A 21,987-nucleotide genomic window follows, 5' to 3' on the forward strand; every position below is an offset into this window, starting at 1 on the left:
TTTTTTTCTAAACGCGAACCTACTCTGCATAGTCCCATAATTTTAACTATATGCAGTACCACAATGAAATGGGGTTTTTTTTCTGTTTAAAATGTTTAGTAAAATGTTTAGGAAAAGCTATCTAATTTAGCCTTGAAACTATTTCTCCTTCTGCTTTCTGTGTGTCATTATGGCATTTATTACCATGAAGGCCTTGGTCTCAGTAATTTCTTGGTATCCTGGAGGTTTGCATGATGTTAGTGTTGTTCATTTAATAGCGGGTGACACTAAATAAGGTCTGCAGGTTTTTTAAAAATCTGGATTAAAAAATGTGCCTGATATGATGATCTTTAATTCATCGTCATTAGTGAGTGTTGTTTAGCTTAAAATAATGAGGAACCAAAAACTGATTTGGTGAACTGGTAGCAAAGGCTTCTAGAAAAGAGCTGGAGAGAGATTAAGCAAGAAAACAAACATGAGTACCAGGGTTGAAAATGTAGTATAACTTTTTGAATTATAATTTCTTCATATACTGATTATTTCTGATAACTGATCTTTTGTGTGTTCTTAAAGGAAAAATACATTTAAAACTGTGGTCCTTTGAGGTTTATCAACCAAACTAAACCATCTAATGAGGATCCATTTCAATGAATCCTTACTCCCTCTCTAATAAAACAATGGAATCTTTTTTCTTGAATGTCACATCTGCCCCTGGCTTGATTATTCTCTCTGTAATTTTCTCATTGGAATGTTCTTCATCTCCCTTTATGCTACAGGTGCTACTTGTATGATCTATTATGACATATATAGTTTATCTGTGTATTTTAAGTGTACATTTTTATTTAGTTTGGCCATTGGAGGAAGAAGGAGTTGTCTATAAACTTTCCTAAAACATAATCTGGCTCTTGAATCGATCAATGGTCAGAATGAAACCAAATAGAATGGTCCCATCTCAGGTTAGGATTCTCTGTGTCAGCTGACAAAGAAATGCAATATGTATTTTAAATGTCTGTTATCTTTTAACATAATTTCTACTAGACAAGGATTGGACTCTATACATCATTGCTGGGCTCTATTCTGATCTCGGAACCGTGCAAATTGTCTGAGCATGATGTTGGGAAAGTTACCTTTATCATGAAATTCATCCCTGTGAAGAAGGGCAGCCCAAGACCTGTGCACTACTTAAGTTCCACTTAAACCCTGTTTTGAGGGATCCCTGCAAAAAGATGAATTTCACCCTTAATATGTGTTGTTCCATCTGGGTTTCTGACATAGATGCACAATGTTGTCTCTACTGGAGAAGTAAGTTATGGCTGGGATGTGAGGAAAACAAACCTTCCTGAAGTTTTCTCACAACAATGGCTGACAACATAGCTCTTCATAACTTATGTAAAATATACCTTCGATCTTGCATTATTTCAAAGTGTTTTACATGTTTAGAGGAAGGAGGAGAGAAGTTTCCGAAATTAAATATTGGATTTAATTTCTGGGGGAGTAAATCTTTTATTTTATTTCTAAATATTAAAGCATAGAGATGTTCAGAGTGTTTGTCACATGGAAACATCATGTTGCGGGTGCCTAAATAACTGGCTACATGCATGCATAAATAGCCAAATTAAGATGTGGCATTGGTGTCCATATATTAGGCGCACGCAAATATGTGCACCCATGTAACTGAGTATTTGGACATTCACCAAACAGTTTTTAAAACCTCAGTGTACTTTAAAAAAATAATAATAATAATGCACACATTTCAATTCCTATGGAAGGAAGATGGATAATTTTGGATATCAGTAAACTGATTCCAGTCTTGTGTGCGCGTGTTTGTGTTTTCATTTGTAGTTCAAGGAGAAATCACAGGACTTAAAAAAAACCACAATAAAACTCTTAGGACTGTCAATTAATTGCAGTTAATTCATGCGATTAACTCAAAAAAATGAATCACTATTAAAAAATTAATCATGATTAATTGCAGTTTTAATCGCACTGTTAAGCAATAGAATACCAAGTGAAAGTTATTTATTTAAATATTTTTGGATGTTTTTCTACATTTTCAAATATATTGATTTCAATTACAACATAGAATGCAAAGTGTACAATGCTCACTTTGTATTATTATTTTTATTACAAATATTTGCACTCTAAAAATGATAAAAGAAATAGTATTTTTTCAGTTCACCTCATACAAATACTGTAGTGCAATCTCTTGTGAAAGTGCAACTTGCAGATGTAGATTTTTATTTATTTATTTATTTTTGGTTACATAACTGCACTCAAAAGCAAAACAATGTAAAACTTTAGAGCTTGCAAGTCCACTCAGTCCCATTTTTTGTTCACCAGTTGCAAAGGCAAACAAGTTTGTTTATATTTGCCGGACATTATGCTGCCTGCTTATTATTTGCAGTGTCACCTGAAAGTGAGAACAGGCGTTCACATAGCACTTTTGTAGCTGGCACTGAAAGGTCTTTACATGACAGATATGCTAAACATTCATATGCCCCTTTGTGCTTTGGCCACCATTCCAGAGGACATGCTTGCATGCTGATGATGCTTGTTAAAAAAAAATAATGCATGAATTAAATTTGTGACTGAACTCCTTGGGGAAGAATTGTATGTCTCCTGCTATTTTACCCACATTCCACCGTATAGTTCATGTTATAGCAGTTCAGAGATTTCAGAGATTTTAAAAGAGCAACACTCCGACGCGGAAACTACAGAACCTGAACCACCAAAAAAGAAAATCAATCTTCTGCTGGTGGCATCTGACTCAGATGATGAAAATGAACACGCGTTGGTCCGCACTGCTTTGGATGTTATCGAGCAGAATCCGTCATCAGCATGGATGCATGTCTTCTGGAATGGTGACTGAAGCATGAAGGGACATATGAATCCTTAGGGCATTTGGCATGTAAATATCTTGTGACGCCGGCTACAAGAGTGCCATGTGAATGTCTGGTCTCATTTTCAGGTGATACTATAAACAAGAAGCATGCAACATCATCTCCAGTAAATGTAACCAAGTTTGTTTGTCTGATCGATTGGCTGAAGTAGGACTGAGTCGACTTGTAGGCTCTAAAGTTTTACATTGTTTTCTTTCTGAATGCAGGTTTTTTTATACATAATTCTACATTTGTAAATTCAACTTTCATGATAAAGAGATTGCACTACAGTACTTGCAATGGGAGAATTGAAAAATACTATTTATTTTGTTTTTTTCAGTGCCAGTGTTTATAATAAATAAAAACTGAGCACTATACACTTTGTATTCTGTGTTGTAATTGAAAACAATATATTTGAAAATGTAGAAAACATCCAAAAATATTTAAATAAATGGTATTCTATTACCATTTAACAGCACAATTGTGTGATTAATCACGATTGATTTTTTTAATCGCTTGACAGCCCTAAAAACTACATGATTGTTGTATTTAACTCTGTACTGTAGATTGCCATCTTATATACTTAATGTGGTGTTAGTGAGAAACACAATATCATACAACTTGTTTAGTCTTGCATTAATGATAGCACATGAATTCGAAGAATGTTCTGCAAAGATATTGTAATTTATTTAAAGCTATTTGTCTGTTAAACTATAATGGGTATCAAATATTTGTTGTGCATAATTGACCAGGAGTGTTCAGTTGTTTAAAGGAATCAAATCCTTATTTTCTCATTGCAAACTGGCTTTTATTTTTAAACACTGTCTGATTTAGAATTTAAATGTGAGGGCTTTGTAATTGGGGTACAGGGAAAATGGTGATAAAAAATAATGTTAGTGTCATTTTCCATAGGTAACTTACTTATTCAGAGGTGAAACTGTGAAAAGTGTGGTTCTTGAAGCAAATACCTTCTACAGATTCTCCATTAACTTTTGTCTTTTTTGCTGTTCCTTCTCCCTTTAGATTTTACTGGATTTGTTGCTCTCTCTGTGTGTCTTTCTAAATCTTGAGGGAGACCAGCTGGGTGAGGTAATATCTCTTATTGGATCAACTTCTGTTGGTGAAAGAGACAAGCTTTCGAGCTCCACAGTGCTATCCTTAAAATCTTGTTTCTTTCACTAACAGAGGTTGGTCCAACAAAAGATACTAGATAACGTTTTCATCTCTCTTAGCCAGAAGGCCACCACATCTCTGTCAGATCCTGGGAATACTATGGTACAACACTGCAAATTTCTAAATCGTGGCAGTTAAATGATATCCACTTTACATAGTACTTGCTTAACTTAATAGCATAGTGCATAAGTGATAGCTAAATAAAAACAAAACCATCTTGATAACTATTTTCTGTCCTCCTCAATATATCACAAGGGAACTTGTTTAGATTTCAGCAATTCCCAGTCTTCACTATTCTGAAGTGGCGTAACACTATGTAAAATGCAGCCAGAGGAATTTCAAGTATAGGGGCATGACCTGGCAAGGTGCTGAGCACTCTGGTTTCAATTCAGCCTGTGTAGTTTCAGTAAGTCACTTCATTGGGACTATTCACATACCTCAAGTTGAACACATTCCTAAATACTGTGCTTTGGATAAGGGCCAGAGTTCTCAATTTTTCAGGACTGAACCCATAAAATAATCTTTGTTTATGAAACATGAAGCTTCTGATTTAGTTACAGTATTACAGTGATAGGAAATACCATGGTTTTATCAGTTTTCACAGTACTTCAGTTTGTAGCTTTTGCATTTTTATTGCACAATTTGTCAATATTCAGTCTTAACCTATTTTCATTGAGATTCTAAAATTAAGATTATAATGCATCCCAACATCAGCATTGTTGTTAGACTATTTAGATATATTTAATAGTATTTTGAAGCTTTGGTAATATTTTCCTTTAATTTCATGTAGTTCCCCATTCCATTGGCAGGGAAAGGTAGTAAAATTATATATATTTTTTTGCCCCTCCTTGACAACTATGTTAGTATGTACTTGTGGAGACTGATATAAAATATTATTTGACAGATGGTATGGTTGTATATTAGGATTTGTAAAGATTACTCTCAGTCTATGGTGTTGAGGACACCCTGAGGTTAAATTGATACAGGAAACAAAAGATATTTATAGTAATAACTTTGGTTCTTCATATCTCCCTACTGTCACCTTGTAAAGCTGCTCATGTCTTATTTGATATTGCACTTCTTATTGATGACCAATATGCCCGCTTTACCCAACAGATGTCATCAAATTTAATGGGCAGAAGCTGTGGTAACAGTAATTGTATTAAAAGAAACTACTAAAAGTGAGCTATGTTGGGTCTGTAAATTAAAGGAATTTTGCCTATTAATTTTATACTGTTTGTTCTGCTGATTTCCTCTTTCATGGGCTTCATACTCCTCTCAAATATTTAGTGGCTGTTCCCCTGTGTCTGGAGGGCTTCTTGTATATTTTTATGGTGGTGTGGGGGGAAATGACTCCCTCGGGGGATTGCTTAATCCCTAGTTATCCAAATTATATATTGTTAGACATTTTTAATTATATACCTTTTGTAAGATACTTATAATCCTAATTATAGTTAGGTATCACAATTCATGTGGAAGACTACATATGGCTCACTGGAACTTCCTTGGAGCATTTGGTACAACAGACTATGGAAATGGCAGAGACAGAAATCCTCTCTGATCTGGAACAAGTGGAAAACTGTCTGTAGTTTTGTGTGTCAAATGCGGGTAATACAATGCACAACGTTTTCGGGAGCATACACTAACAGTAGGAAAACTTCTGCAAAACAAGACAGTATTATAAAAAACATATTTAGCTGAGCTCTTTGTCAGCATTGTGATCTTCTAGGATTCTGAGACTTCTGTAAACAGTGCTTGCTTGTCTGGCATAGTCCCAAATATGATTTAGTTTGTGCTGGATGTCATGAGACCCAAAAAGGACAAAGTGAGATTTTTTGTTGTTAATGTCCATTTTATTTGGATCTTAGGGGTAATAGCACATGTTGTTTAAGTTGATAGACTTTCACATTTACTTGAGCTGGTCACCTTTTTAATAATTTCTTTGACTTAAGCTCAGAGGCTGGACAGTACTAGGGCTGGACAGTGCTATCATTATCTCTCCTGTTTTGTTTTTGGCAATGAGACTGGGCTGTCAGCTTGCCTAAATGATATAGCCAAGTTTGGCTGTCTGGATTATTTCTTTAATAAGTTAATGACAAAAACAAGAGCTACTGCCTGTAGGATGTAAGTGTCTGGATTCAGCCATTCAATTCTTAGCCCTGGTCTACACTACAATTTTAGGCTGAATTTAGCAGTGTTAGATCAATGTAACCCTGCACCCGTCCACACGACAAAGCCATTTTTGTTGACTTAAAGGGCTCCTAAAATCGATTTCTGTACTCCTCCCCAATGAGGGGATTAGTGCTGAAATTGACATCTCTGGGTTGAATTTGGGGTAGTATGGATGCAATTTGACGGTATTGGCCTCTAGGAGCTATCCCAGAGTGCTCCACTGTGACCGCTCTGGACAGCACTCTCAACTCAGATGCACTGGCCAGGTAGACAGGAAAAGCCCCGGGAACTTTTGAATTTCATTTCATTGCTGATCAGCACAGGTGACCATGGAGTCTCAGAATCACAAAAGAGATCCATCATGGACTGAATGGGAAGTACTGAATCTGATTGCTATATGGGGAAAATAATCTGTACAGCAGGCAAGCGCACAGCAGGCAAGTGTAGAATCCCTTCTCCCCGGCAGCCCGGAACTGTTTATCACCCTGGAGCCAATACCCTCCCAAAGAGGGCTCCCTGACCATGAAGCTGGAGAAGGCACGTCTATTATATTTACAAAGGTACACCCTCCAAAGGGTTTAAAAGCAAGCGTGTTTAATTTGCCCTGAAGACTTGGGATGCATTCGCAGCCAGTATAGCTACTGCAAAAGTCTGTTAACGTGTCTGGGGATGGAGGAGAAATCCTCCAGGGACATCTCCATGAAGCTTTCCTGGAGGTACTCTAAAAGCCTTTGCCATGCGGTGGGTGGAGGCCCGTTCATGCTGAGCTGTTCATGTTTGGCTGAGAGGGATCTTCCCTGATACTAGCCATGCGGTGGTGGGAGGGGAGGGAAGCACATATGCTTTGTAATGTGAATTGCTTGATTGAGTGTGAAATAGTCTTCCCTTTTGTTCTCTAAAATGTATCTTTTTAAAAACTACTCTCCCTTTTTTTCCTCCCGCAGCTGCAAATGTTTCTACACTCTCCCTATCATCTCCGTCCCAGAGGCTAATGAGCCTAATGTGGGAGCAAACCGACATGCTCAGGCATCTGGTGGAGCTGCAGGAAAGGCAGCAGGAGCACAAACCGCTGCTGCAGCCCCTGTTCCAGATCCTTCTGACCCAGACGCAGGGGCGGCTTCAGGCACCAGCACGCCAAGTGCATGCCTGTGGCGGCAAGCCACGGGGGGCGCTCTGCCGGTCGCCGCGAGGGCAGCAGGTAGGTTGCCTTCGGCGGCATGCCTGCGGAGGGTCCGCTGGTCCCGCGGCTTCGGTGGACCTCCTGCAGGCGTGCCGCTGAATCCGTGGGACCGGGGACCTTCCACAGGCAAGCCGCCGAAGGCAGCCTGCCTGCCGTGCTTGGGGCGGCAAAATATGTAGAGCCGCCCCTGCCCAGACACCCAAGAAGGCGGGGGGGGGGGGGAGAGGAGGAGGCTACGGGCACCCAGCCACTCCACCCTAGAGGATTGCCCAAGCAACAGAATGGCATTCAATAAGTTTTGAACTGTAGTATGGCATTGTCCTTCCCTCCTCCCCTCATCCACCACCCCACCTGGTGCTTCCCTCCCCACCCACCCCTTCCGAGCTACCTTGTGAGTTTTCCCCCTATTTGTGTGATTGAATTAATAAATGACTTTATTGCCTCTGAAAGTGGTGATTGAAGGGGGGAAGTCAGTTGGCTTACAGGGAAGTAGAGTCAACCAAGGGGGTAGGTTTTCATCAAGGAGAAACAAACAGAACTGTCACACCGTAATCGGCTGCCAGGCGATTTGCCTCAACCTCCCACCCCGCCATAAACGTCTCCCCCTTACTCTCACAGGTAATGTGGAGCACACAGCAAGCACCAATAACAATGGTAATATTGGTTTCGCTGTGGTCTAACCTAGTCAGTAAACTATACCAGCAAGCTTTTAAACATCCAAATGCATATTCTACCACCATTCTGCACTTGCTCAGCCTATAGTTGAACTGCTCCTTACTACTGTCCAGGGTGCCTGTGTATGGCTTTATGAGCCATGGCATTAAGGGGTAGGCTGGGTCCTGAAGGATAACTATAGGCATTTCAGCATCCCCAACGGTAATTCAACTGTGAGGGCTGCTCTCATCTTGGTATTCTTGTGCTTCAGGGCAGGGGAAAGCAAGTCACAAAGGTCCATGAAAGTGCCCTTACGCATGCGAAAGTTTCACAGTCACTGGGAATCATTCCAGACTTGCAACACTATGCAGTCCCACCACTCTGTGCTTGTTTCCCGGGCCCAGAATCAGTGTTCCATGGCATGAACCTGCCCCATTATCACCATGATGAACAAATTGCCAGGGCCTGTGCTTCGAGAGAAGTCTGTGTCCATGTCCTCATCACTATCATGATTGCATTGTCATCGCCTCCTCTCCTGCTTTTGCAGGCTCTGCACATACTGCAGGATAATGCGCGAGATGTTTACAATGCTCACAACAGGAGTGGTGAGTTGAGTGGGCTCCATGCTTGCCGTGGTATGGCATCTGCAGGAGAGCAGAGTTGCAGTGGAAGCGGTGGATGATGATGGTTAGCACCGCGCACATTTCCCGATGAAGAACAGACGTTCCCAGGAGCCCATGACAGACAACATGGAGAAATTCGCTATCGAGGCAAGAGCAGGAGAGCAGAGTTGCTGCGGAATCGGTGAATGATGATGGGATGCCACGAGAATAGATATTTATAAAGAACGACGAGAGGACCTGCGAGGTGGATTCATGGCACGAAGAGAGCAGAGTTGCAGCGGAAGCAGTGGTTGGATGGTGACGGTTAGCAGTCCTACTGCACTGTCTGCTGAAAGCAGTATGGTGTCTGCACAGAAAAAAGGCATGAAACGATTGTCTGCCGTTGCTTTCATGGAGGGAGGGGCGACTGATGACATGTACCCAAAGCCACCCGCGACAATGTTTTTGCCCCATCAGGCATTCGGAGCTCAACCCAGGATTCCAATGCGTAGCGGAGATTGCAGGAACTGTGGGATAGCTACCACAGTGCAACGCTCCGAAAGTTGACGCTAGCCACGGTACTGTGGACACACTCCACCGACTTAAGGCGCTTAGTGGGGAGACACACAATCAACTGTATAAAATCACTTCCTAAAAACAGACTTCTATAAATTTGACCTAATTTGGTAGTGTAGACATACCCTTAGCCTACCTAAGATAGAGGATTAAGTTCTCACCAATGTAGAAACATTCACATACTTGGGCAGCACTATCAGCCAGGACAGTGGAACAAGCCAGGACATCCAGAACAAAATCAGTAAAGCCAGGAACACCTTCAGGAGCTTAAATAGAGTCTGGAAATCATCAACATACAAAACCAAAACTAAACCCAAGATTTATCAGAGCTGCATACTTTCAACATTACTTTATAGTGCAGAATGCTGGGGAATGAGAAAGTATGACATGTCCAAACTATCTTCATTCCATTCAACCTGCCTCAGAAAAAAATCCTCCATATCTTTTGGCCCAGAACAATCTCAAACCAAGATCTGTTGACCCAGTGGGGCCAGGAGATATGAGCAGCATCATTTTCAGGAGGTGTTGGAGGTGGATTGGCCATGTGCTTCGGTTGGAAACTGATTCCATCACCAGAGTAGCAGTAAAATGGACACCTGAAGGCAAGCGAAAACGAGGCCGCCTGAAAACGACGTGGCAAAGAGCTGTTGAAGCTGAGCTGTAAAACCTGGGGCACAGCTGAGGAACCCCTGAAAGACTTTCCAGAAACAGATAGGAGTGGAGGAGCTTCGTTGCTGCTCTAAACGCCAGAGGCGTAATGGGATGCTGCTGATGATGATTATATGGCCTATTTCTGTGGTTAGAACTTTAAGATGAAAGTTGTAGATTGAATGGGAAGGAGACTCTGGAAAAATTCCACCACGATTTCAACAGCTTCCACCCCTCCATCAACCTCAGCCTCGACCAATCTACATGGGAGGTCCACTTCCTAGACGCCACGGTGCAAATAAGTGATGGTCACATTAACACCACCCTATACCGAAAACCTACCGACCGCTATGCCTACCTTCATGCCTCCAGCTTCCATCCCAGACACACCACAAGATCCATTGTCTACAGCCAAGGACTGAGGTACAACCGTATCTGCTCTAACCCCGCAGACAGAGACCAACACCTAAAAAATCTCCACCAAGCATTCTCAAGACTACAGTACCCACACGAGGAAATAGGGAAACAGATCAGCAGAGCCAGACGTGTACCCAGAAGCCTCCTACTGCAAGACAAACCCAAGAAAGAAACCAACAGTACTCCACTGGCCATCACATACAGTCCCCAGCTAAACCCCCTCCAACGCATCATCAGGGATCTACAACCCATCCTGGACAATGATCCCACACTTTCACAGGCCTTGGGTGGCAGGCCAGTCCTCGCCCACAGACAACCTGCCAACCTGAAGCATATTCTCATCAGCAACTGCACACCGCACCATAGTAACTCTAGCTCAGGAACCAATCCATGCAACAAACCTCGATGACAACTCTGCCCACATATCTACACCAGCAACACCATCACAGGACCTAACCAGATCAGCCACACCATCACCGGTTCATTCACCTGCACATCCACCAATGTAATATATGCCAGCAATGCCCCTCTGCTATGTACATCGGCCAAACTGGACAGTCTCTAAGGAAAAGGATAGATGGACACAAATCAGACATTAGGAATGGCAATATACAAAAACCTGTAGGAGAACACTTCAACCTCCCTGGCCACACAATAGCAGATCTTAAGGTGGCCATCCTGCAGCAAAAAAACTTTAGGACCAGACTTCAAAGAGAAACTGCTGAGCTCCAGTTCATCTGCAAATTTGACACCATCAGCTCAGGATTAAATAAAGACTGTGAATGGCTTGCCAATTACAGAACCAGTTTCTCCTCCCTTGGTTTTCACACCTCAACTTGCTAGAACAGGGCCTCATCCTCCCTGATTGATCTAACCTCATTATCTCTAGCTTGCTTCTTGCTTGCTTATATATACCTGTCCCTGGAAATTTCCACTACTTGCATCCGAAGAAGTGGGTATTCACCCACGAAAGCTCATGGTGCAAAAAGTCTGTTAGTCTATAAGGTGCCACAGGATTCTTTGCTGCTTCTACAGAACCAGACTAACACAGCTACCCCTCTGATACCGGTCATAGATTGAATGTGCTGTAACATTTTAATAATAGACATCTGTTCTGGTTAAATATGTTGTTTACCATCTGAGGACTACTGTCTGATGTCCTTGTTTGTTTTGTTTTGCCCCATTGTAGACAACTGTTACTACCCATACAAACACAATTAACTGACTTAGGATGGTAGAAAGTACAGTGCTTGGATTCTGTCTGGTACAAGCATGATTGAGCATATAATAGAATTCTGTTTCTGGCTAGGTTACACTACTAGCTAGTCATATGCCATATTAACTTTTAGGGCTTCTCTTGACCTACAAAGTCTTTCAGAATGTTGGTCCAAATTGTCTATGCTTTGGTTATTCCTTACACCACAAACCACATGCTGAAGTCATCTGCTATTAGAATGAGCTGAATTGGGCCCACCTGCAACAGTTCAGTGACCCAGTACTTTTCTCTGAATATCATGTTGTGAATCAGAATCACAGCTTTCTTTTTAAAATTATAGGGCCTGGTCGTAATATGCTGTAAATTGGCATATTGCCATTGCCTTCAATGAAGCCTTGCTGATTTACACCAGCTGAGGATTTGTCCCACTGTCTTTTTTTTTTTTTTTGTATGGCTGTGAGAATAGCATTCAACATATGAGGTGAATGTAAACCAATTCAGTCATGTGTGTCTTATTCTGCAGCGTCTTCTCTATCTTTGAGAGGTAAGAACTGCTCATGTTTGTTCCTATGTGGTATTAACTTATGAATCTTAATGATAATTTAAATATGTGCATTATTACCTATTTTACTGTTGCTCAAACTATGTAAGGAGGAGGGACAATCATATTATAAAGATCAACAAAATCTACTGACCCGTGAATTGATCTTGGGAGAGTAAAACCATTTAAGACTGCTTATTTCTTCTTCAAGTGATTGCTCCTGTGTATTCCACAGTAGGTGTGTGTGCTCGCCACATGCACCGGTGCCGGAAGTTTTTCCCTTAGCAGTACCCGTACTGGGGGAGCACCGTGGCGACCACTGGAGTGGCGCCTGTATATCATGCTATAAGGGGAGCCGCGGGCTCCCCCCACCCTCAATTCCTTCTTGCCGCCAGTGAAGGTAGTCGGAACTTTGTGCTCCAGCTCTGCTGCTGCCCTTCTTCTCGACCTTAGTGGCACCATTGATAGATCGTCCTTTGGTTGTTAGAGTGGGCTTGGGGCATGCTCCGTGCCCCAGGCTTCAAGTCGTGTGACTCCTGTCACTGTTCCATGCCCAGGAGCGACCCTCACGCTGAGTGTCTTTACTGCCTGGGTGAGACTCACATTAGTGACTGTTGCAAGATCTGTAGGTCGTTCAAGCCAAGGACCAAGAAGGAGAGAGACTTTAGACGTAGAGCTCTCCTGATGGAGTCGGTACTGACCCCGACGCCGGTACGCAGATCAGACTCGGGGCCACTTCGACCAGTGACGCTCTCCCTCCCTGTGGTGAACTCCCGCCTCTCTGTCCCCAGTCTCAAAAAAAGGCCGAGAGGAAATACTTTGTGCCGGCGAAGGACCATGAATATCTCTATTCCCACCTAGCACCCAACTTGCTTATAGTGGAATCGGTAAACCACAGAGCGCATCAGGGCCAGCCCGCCCCCACCCCCAAGAACAAAGACGCCAGGAGACTGGACTCCTTTGGCAGAAAATGTTATTTGTCGGCTAGTTTCCAGCTTCGGGTAGCCAACCACCAGGCCTTACTGAGGAGGTACGACTTCAACCTGTGGGAGTCCCTGCCTAAATTTGAGCCCCTCCTCTCATACTGGGATAGGAAAGACTTCAAGGCTCTTGTGGAAGAGGAGTCGGCGGCAGCTAAGCAGTGTCTGATGCTGCTGACACGGCGGCCCGCTCGATGGCTTCCATGATCGCCATGCGCAGGGTGTCGTGGCTCTTGTTGTCCGGGCTGTCATCGGAGGCCCAGTCTCTGATGCAGTACTTCTCGTTCGATGGCAAGGCGCTCTTTGCAGACCAGACGGACGTCAGGCTGCATGGGATGAAATATTCCTGCACCACCTTGCAGACCTCGGGCCTCTATGTCCCCCCGGCTAAAGACAAGGCCAAATCGCTCCCAGGGGCTCAACCTGAGAGGAGCAGATATGAGCCCCCGTACAAAAGACCCAGAGACCAGAAGAGTCGGTCTCAGCGGCAGTCCTGCTCTGCCCCGCAGCCTGGACCATCTAAGGGCAAGAGGTAGGGAAAGAGGCGGGTTTGACTATTTGCAGAGGGGCACCGGGCCTGTTGCCAGGGAGGCCCTCCTATTAATAAAGTTTGTGTTCTGCAACCGCTTGTCTGCCTTCCTCAGGGCGTGGTCCCGTATAACTTTGGACCAGTGGGTCCTCAGTACCATTTCCAAGGGCTACATATTGCAGTTCACCTCACCCCCGCCAAATCACCCACCCTCCAGGATGGCCCCGGGGGACCTGGAACATGTCCGCCTCCTGGGTCAGGAGGTGGATCGGCTGCTTCACCTGGGGGCGGTGGAAAGGGTACCGGTTCAGTTCCAGGGCAAAGGGTTCTACTCCCATTACTTTCTGATCCCGAAAGCGAAAGGGGGTCTCAGGCCTATCCTGGACCTGCGCGGCCTGAACAGGTTCCTAATCCGTTCCAAGTTCCGCATGGTGTCCCTGGCCTCTATTATTCCCTCCCTGGAGCCAGGGGACTGGTATGCGGCCCTGGACCTTCAGGACGTGTACTTTCACATCCATGTCTTCGAAGGGCACAGACGCTTCCTCCGATTCATGGTAGGGATGGACCACTGCCAATTTGCGGTCCTCCCCTTTGGCCTCTCCACAGCTCCCAGAGTCTTCACGAAATGTATGTCTGTGGTGGCGGCCTACCTCAGGTGGGAGGGGGTACAGATCTTCCCTTACCTAGATGACTGGCTCCTCAAGGGTGAGTCTCGTTTCCAAGTGCAGTCCCAAGTGGAGCTGCTCCTCTTGACATGCCTGGTCGTGAACGAGACCAAATCAATATTAGTGCCCGTTCAGTGCATAGAGTTCATTGGGGCCCTGCAAGACTCCTCCAGGGCCACAGCCTCTCTTCCCCTAGACCGGTTCGAGACCCTAAGGGATCTCATTGCCTGGGTCACGACCTTCCCAATGACCACAGCAAGGGCGTGTCTCCGGATTCTGGGACACATGGCGGCATGCACTTGCATGGTGGACCACGTCAGACTCCGCATGAGGCGCCTCCAGATATGGCTGGCCTCCCAATTCTCCTAAGCTCATGAGAGTATGGACAAGGCTCTCACGGTTCTGCCCCTGGTACTGGGTTCCCTGCTCTGGTGGTCCTGCCCGACCAATATGTTGCAAGGGGTTCCCTTCAGAGAGGCCAACCCGTCCATAGACCTGGTATCCAATACCTCGGATGGGGAGCCCACACGGGGAACGTGCAGACCCAGGGACTGTGGTCAGCCCCGGACTTGCCTTTTCACATAAACATTAAGGAGCTCAGGGCAGTTCGACTGTCACGCGTGGCTTTTCTCACGCACCTCCATGGCAAGGTGGTCAGAGTCCTCACGGACAACACCGCCGCCATGTACTATATCAACAGGCAAGGCGAGACTCACTCCCTAGCCCTCTGCTGGGAAGCCCTGAACTTATGGGAGTTCTGTATAGCCCACAGTATCTCCCTAAGGGCGGCTCATCTCCCGGGTGTCCGCAATACGCGAGCAAACCGCCTCAGCAGGGTCTTCTCCCCCCAGTATGAATGGTCGCTCCACCTGTAGGTCGCTCTTCCAAGAGTGGGGAGCTCCCCAGATCGACCTGTTTGCAACCTGTCAGAACCGGCGTTACCCCTGGTTCTGCTCCAGGGGAGGGGTGGGGGAAGGCACGATCCCCGACGCATTCCTCTTGAGCTGGTCGGGCCAGCTCCTCTGTGCCTTTCCCCGTTCCCCTCATCGCCAAGATCCTTCAGAAGGTGAAAGCGGACAAGGCAGAAGTCATTCTCATAGCCCCGGTGTGGGCCCACCAACACTGGTACGGGCCCCTCCTGCGCCTCTTAGCGCCCCCCCCCCAAGGGCGCTACCACTCCGCCCGGACCTCCTCTCCCAGGATGGAGGGTGCATCCTCCATCCCAATCTGGCCGCGCTCCACCTGACAGCGTGGATGCTCCATGGCTGAATGAGGAGGGGAATAGGTGTTCAGAGCGAGTAAGGCGAGCCCTCCTTCCCCTTTGTCAGAGTTGTCCGGCAAAAAGGAACCGAGGCTATGGGGAGCCCGCGGCTCCCCTTATAGCACGATATACAGGTGCCATTCCAGGGGTCGCCGCAGTGCTCCCCCAGTATGGGTACTGCTAAGGGAAAAACTTCTGGCACTGGTGCACATGGCGAGAATGCACACCTACTGTGGAATAGACAGGAGCAACACATCTCGAAGAATGCCAGTTACGGAACAGGTAACTGTCCTTTCACTAGTGACAACACATGCTACACTGTGCCTCAGTCATTTAGCAACCCTTCTCTGAAGCTCCTTGTATAGTGATGTAAAGCATGCTACCATCCAGTATTTTATGGGAAGCAACATAGTCTAAGAGATGGGGCACCGGATTGGCAGTCCGGAGACCTGTGTTTTGTATTTTGGTTTCATCACTGACCTGCTCTGTGTCCTTAGTGAGGTGAAGTGACTTGCCTATCTATAAAATGAAGATAACAATTCAAAGCTCTTGTGTTCTGAATAAGTGTGAAGTATTAGTATTATTTATATAAAATATATAAATTTAAGGTTCACTTGTTTATCCTTTGCTTCCAATCATTAGATTGACTGCAGACTATGTTAAACTTTTGGACTCTTTCCTGGAAGGGTCTTGAGCACCCTTTATCTAGTTAGGCGATTTATAAATTGAAACTGTATAAAAACAAAAAGAGCATCCTGTAGAGAGAGACTGACATTAATTACTTCACCAATAGTTATGCCACTGAACCTATGAGACAGCTCCACAGTTGATATGAGAGGACAGGTTTGAGCCATGAGAGACTATTGGACTGCACTACTGAGAGGAGACAAATGTTTTTTTCATTGTTTTGGCTTGTACACTGTGCCTATCAACATATTTCTATGTGTATATATTACACCCACACAGTAATAATTAACCTGATAGGTAGCTGTTGTCAAAGTGTTCAGTTCTCTGACAAAACAGATATTGTGAAGGCTGAATTTGAAGGGGGGAATAGATGTGCTAAAAATGATGAACCAAAGTTTTAGAATATTACATTCAAAGGTTCAAGCATAACTTACCCATTTCATTCCCAAGTGTATCTGCACAAATGACCCATTATGAATCTAAATAGTCATATAACTATGCAAATTACTGTGCATGCTTATTTGTAGTTATTGAGCACCCAGATTATGAATGTATAATTCTACAGATTTGATCCAGGACCTTCTCTGCCTTTGCTGCCTCTTTGGAAATGTGCAGTTAAATTAATCACCAAATAGAATTAATTCCTCATTATCAGTAGTTTTCTTTTTTCTCCGAAATATGGATTGTGGTATTCCTCACATTGGGAGCAACCCCGTAGTGCTGGCTCACTGTCCTGCTACAGACCAGTCAGGTTGTTATCCATCCTGATTTTGTGGTGAATTTTGAAAGTCCCCGTAAGGCTTTCCAAATGTTTGAATTGTCTTGAAATACCATAGATGCTGTTAGTGTCATCACAGCCTGATGTCATGATACAACATCATGTTACAATGACCTTTGCAACGTGACACATCAGCATAAAATGGTGACTGAAAGGGGGGGGGCTCGGGGGCTGCCGCCCAGGCAGCTGCGGCTGCGCCGCGCGCCGCCCGCCGTTCCCGCGGTCGGTCCCTGCCTCCTGTGGAGCTCGCTCCGGCGCGCGGCGGCGGCATGCGGGCGGGGGACAGGACCCGCGCCTGCGCGCGCGCCTGCGGGAGCTCCGAGCCCGCGGGGAAGACGGGACCGCGCGCGCGCATGCGCTGCGCCAGGTCCGGCGTCCCGGCTCCCCCCTACCAGGCGCAGGCATGCCAGAGCTCCTCCCAGCCAAATGCCGCCCGCCCGAAGCGCCGCCCGCGCGCGCTTGGCGCGCGCTGGTGTCTAGAGCCGCCCCTGACTGAAAGACAACACTAAACAGAAATTGAACAACAGAATCACAATGTTTACTTCAGTTTTCCCTCAACTGGCAGCAAAAGGAAGCAGCACTGCTCATTCCACTGCATCAGGAAGGAAAAAGCAATTCCATGAGAACTAGCCATGTTTCAATCCAAAACATCCATATGGTGTTGGTAAACCAGGAGTATGAGTTTTCTCCTCTTGTATGCAGTTTGTTGATACCAGAAACCCAGCCCAGCCAACATGCTGTTTCTGCAGCTCTGCCAGGAAAAAAACAAAAAGTTGATATGACTGTGCTAATATCTACTCAGCTGTATCAGTCTACAGTCTGTCAAAAAGTCTTGTAAAAACACAATCGAAGTTCTGAGTCTACTCAGAGTTGTAAAGGACTTTGTATTGTGTGGAATTTTTCACACTTTAACACTTCTTTGTTATATATGTTAGATGAAAGAGTAAAATTAATTTTACTTTTTGGTTTAATGACCAATTTATTAGAAATTTGAATTCAAGATATTTTAATGTTTAATAAATATTGTATTTATATTTTCGGGATAAAATAAATTTCAGTGCCACGGGGGAAAAGATGCTTCTGTTCTCTCTCTTCATGGTTCAGTAGCCTACATTTCAAATTAGAGAACCAGTAGGCTGAGAGAGATACCTATAGGATGTGCAACTGATTTGTTCTAATCCCATGTTCCTTAATTATTTCCAAAATCACCATATTTTTACTTCTTTGGCTCCTAAGTCTAAATTGTAATGCCTCTGAACAACAGCTTTTATATTGAAAATATTTGTAGATTGTAAATCTTAAATAGTTTGGCTTCTGGGAGTCTGTTTGCTGCAGCTGCACTGTATTCTCCCTCCATTTACCTATGCACAGGGTAGGGAGGAAATAGAGAGAACAGGTTTCTACCTGGTTGACTTGGCAGTGTGTGAGCATTCTTTGTTTTATTTCATCTAGGTAGTCACCCTATGTATGCTTGCAATTACCGGTAAATAACAGTATGTGCCCTTTTCAGCTTGCACAATGAGAATTCCTCCAATCCTTACTCACATTTGCTGTCCCACTCCAGTGGGATTATGCACATGAGTAAGGGCTGCAAGATCAGGTCTCTATTTAGCAGGATTCAGAATATATCTAGACAATTGTAAGCTTTTTGTTACGTATGGCTTGCCCCAGCACTCACTGATCTTTACAGAAATGCTGATACCAGTTTAAAAGGGTAGCTTTTTTGGTTGTTTTTCTACTCTTATTTAAAATAGATTTTTCTCTTGTGTGGTAGCTTTTTCTCTAGTCTCACTGCTGAAAATCTCCCAACGCATACACATACTCAAATTCTCTTTTATATATCTCCCCTCTGGTATTACCTTATAGTAATAGTCTTGAAAATGCATGCATTAGTGCCAAGTAAAAGAATCAAAACATTGTAGTCTCACACTACCTCATAAGCATCCTGATTAGTTTGAAATAACGTGTATTTTTAATAAAGTAATTGCAGGTCATGTTGTTTTATAACTCCTTGGTTCACAAGCAGAGCAAAATAAAAAACCAGCTCCCACCCCCCTACATAGTATTGGTCTGTAGGATTCAGCTGCCAACAAAATTATGCTTGGCAATGGACTACAGGTCAGATATTCAAAGGAATTCAGGTGCCTAGAGATTTTCAAAAACGCCTAGATGCCTAACTCTCATTGATTTAAAAAAGTTTAATTTTCCTTTTGTCATATTCCAAAATGACTGAAATGCTTGATCAAACATCCAAAATATTTACCTTCAGACAGAAATCAAGCTTAGAAAATTTCAGCCCTAAAGCTTAGTTCTGGGAAGTTATGAGCAAATGAAAACTGAGAGCTATGAAGAAAGTGTGAGAAATCTGAACTACAGTGAGTTACAACAATGCCTTCAAATATTACAAGAATGTAGAGTCATGTGCTTTGCTCAGAAGTAATAACTGGCAGTTTTCTTAATGCTTTTCACTTAAGCAAATATTTTGTATGTCTTGAATTGGAAAAAGTAGTAGCCTCAAGTTAGGGGGGTTAATCTCTTAAAGCTAATAAATAAAGGAATCTATAACTCCAGTCCCTAGGTGGTACTTGCGAGTTGTCTCTGTTCAGTACTAGCTCATGTGACATAGCCTTAATCTCTAAGGAGTATCTTTGTGGTACCCTTAAGGTATAGCCTTTTATGATTGAGGTTTGAAGGTGCTCAAATAATCAAATTTCTGAAGTGTCTAAGCCTGCAACCATCCAACAGATGTCATAACAGCTCTATACCCTTGTATTTTGGATTTAAAACTGCTAAATGAAATTCTAGCTTAAAACATTTGGAAAAGCATCTCTCTATTCATGTACCCTCTTCAGAGAACTGTTTAGTCATTTCCAGACTGATTAGAAGTATTGTCAGGAAAATGGCGTTATAGTAGGTAATTTTTTCTAACAGAAAAATATCTAAAGAAGGTCTGGAAAATGATGGTTTTTCTGATGTAACCATAAGACACTAAGCTGCTTTTTCCTCCTTTTTGTCCTTTCTGAACATATTTAGTTTCTCCTTGGAAACTTATTTTCATCCATAGTTCATAGACTAGAGATGATTGTTCACTAAATATCTCTTGAGGAAGCCTTTCCTTGATTCAAAGGAGTCAACATAGTCTGTAAATCACTCCAAGCTTATAAGCACTTTTGAAAAGTCCAAGACAATTTTCCTGTTTCCTCTAACTTTATCTTTGTTCTTGATAGACATATTGGTAATGTTTGTAATATCTCTGTGACTGTCAGTGTAATGAACAATTTCTGATAGTCACATTCCACAGAGAGAGACCCAAATGGATGATGTTCATTAGTTTATAACTTCCCATCTAGATTAGGTCATTCAGGAGAAATTTAGTTCTTTTCTTGAAAACATAGCTTAAACTAGAGATTAGAAGTTGACTTTCCACTTGGTGCAGTTGCTAATGGATTTTTTGATTTCTCCCCCCCCCCCTCCACACACCTATCTTAAATCATTTTAACTAAAAGATTTTCCTCTTACATCTGTATTGTGAAATTATTTTTACTTACATAGTTCTTTTCTCAAATAATCACCCTACTTTTTCTGTACAGTCCAAATATAGGACTTTTTACTGTCCAGTGGAATGAAGATGAGACTGCTGGATACATCACTCTTTAGCTCTCCTTTCCAATAACTGGACATAAAACAGATTTACAGCTTCAAAGAAGACTTTCTGCTTTTCCTCCCACAACAGTTAGTGCTATGTTGTAGCTTCAGCACAGATTAGGAAGTGGGGTGGAGGTATAAAAGAATAGGTTGAAAGGGTCGGTGAAATGACAGTTATTCCAAGTGGACAGATCTGCTCTCTTGTGGTTTCACCTTCCTAAAAGCCACTTGGCATAGGCTATTGGTTGGAACAATGCCGTTAAGTAAGCACCATTTTTTTGATGCACAGTTATCTTGAACAGATATAGCCACTGGATGAAAATATATCACACTTGGATGCTGTTGATAAATTGACCAATAAAATCTAATAGAAAATTCTGTTGCTTCGGGTGCTTGTTCATGTCCGTTCCAATTGGGGGAGGAGGCGCGCGCACCCACCCACACACCCAGCCACACACACACACACACACAGCTGGAACAGCATCTGTCAGGTTGGCCTGCGTGCCCCTTGGTGTCGTGCATTCATGGCACTCAATATAGAACCTTGCTGACCCCCTCCCCCAGTTCTTTCTTACCACCAGTGAAGGTTAGCTGGAACATCCCATAGCTCTTGCTTTAGCAAGGGCCTTATCAGTGTCATTTGTTTATAGTTCTTCTGTAGTTAGTAGTAGTTTACTGTTAGTTTAGAGTGTGTTGGGGTTCCCTCCCTGACTCCCCAGAGCCGTGGTATGCTGTGGTCCCCGGGATTCAAAAAGTGTGAGGTCTGCGCCAAGCGAATGTCAAAAAGTGACCCTCACACCACATGTTTAAGCTGCCTGGGTGAGGATCACAAAAAGGACCGTTGCAGAATCTGGTTTCACCCCAGAACTTTGAAAGAGAGGAAGCGGTGGCTCAAAGTTCTGCTCACCGGCAGCGGTGCTGACAGCACCGCCGACAGCACCACCTACAACCCTGCCATGGTTGTCTTCTGTCCCAGCACTGAGGGGCATGACACTGTCCGGGTTGTCACCAGCCCGGGATCCTCACGATTCGTGGTACCCCTTGGGTGCTGATGGAAGGGAACAACCGCCCGTTTCAGGCACTTCTTCCTCTTCCTCGCCAGATGAGGCGCTGGTGGGCACCGCTATAGTCTCAACCCTAGAGGACAACAGAGTGTTGCAGCAGCTGCTGTGGCGAGTTTCCGAGGGCTTGGTTATTCAGGCAGAGGAGGTAGTGGAGGACGCAGCTCCCATGGTGGATATCCTCGCCCCCTCCAGACCTGCACGCACTGCTCTGCCTCTTATCAAGACTGTATTGGACATGACCAAAACTTTATGGCAGACTCCATCTTCGTTTCCCCCCACAGTTAAGCGCAATGAAAGGTGCTATTTTGTGCCATCTCCGGGCTACGAGCATCTATACTCGC

The 21,987-nt window shown here is 43.9% G+C and overlaps 1 protein-coding gene across 7 annotated transcripts in view; it reads left to right on the forward strand.

The window, feature by feature from the left end:
* UMAD1 (UBAP1-MVB12-associated (UMA) domain containing 1) overlaps window positions 1–21,987 on the forward strand; it is a 166,096-nt gene that overhangs the window by 85,260 nt on the left and 58,849 nt on the right. Inside the window, exon 4 of one of the 7 annotated variants that reach the window (XM_039523101.1) lies at window positions 1,018–1,203. The exons of the other annotated variants lie outside the window; for them this stretch is intronic. Coding sequence (XP_039379035.1) covers window positions 1,018–1,176 — 159 coding nt within the window. The 3' untranslated portion in view covers window positions 1,177–1,203. Of the gene's footprint in view, window positions 1–1,017; window positions 1,204–21,987 lie in introns of those variants that run through there. 7 annotated transcript variants of the gene reach the window in all.

This window comes from Mauremys reevesii, linkage group 2, assembly GCF_016161935.1.
Source record: "Mauremys reevesii isolate NIE-2019 linkage group 2, ASM1616193v1, whole genome shotgun sequence".
NCBI lineage: Eukaryota > Metazoa > Chordata > Testudines > Geoemydidae > Mauremys > Mauremys reevesii.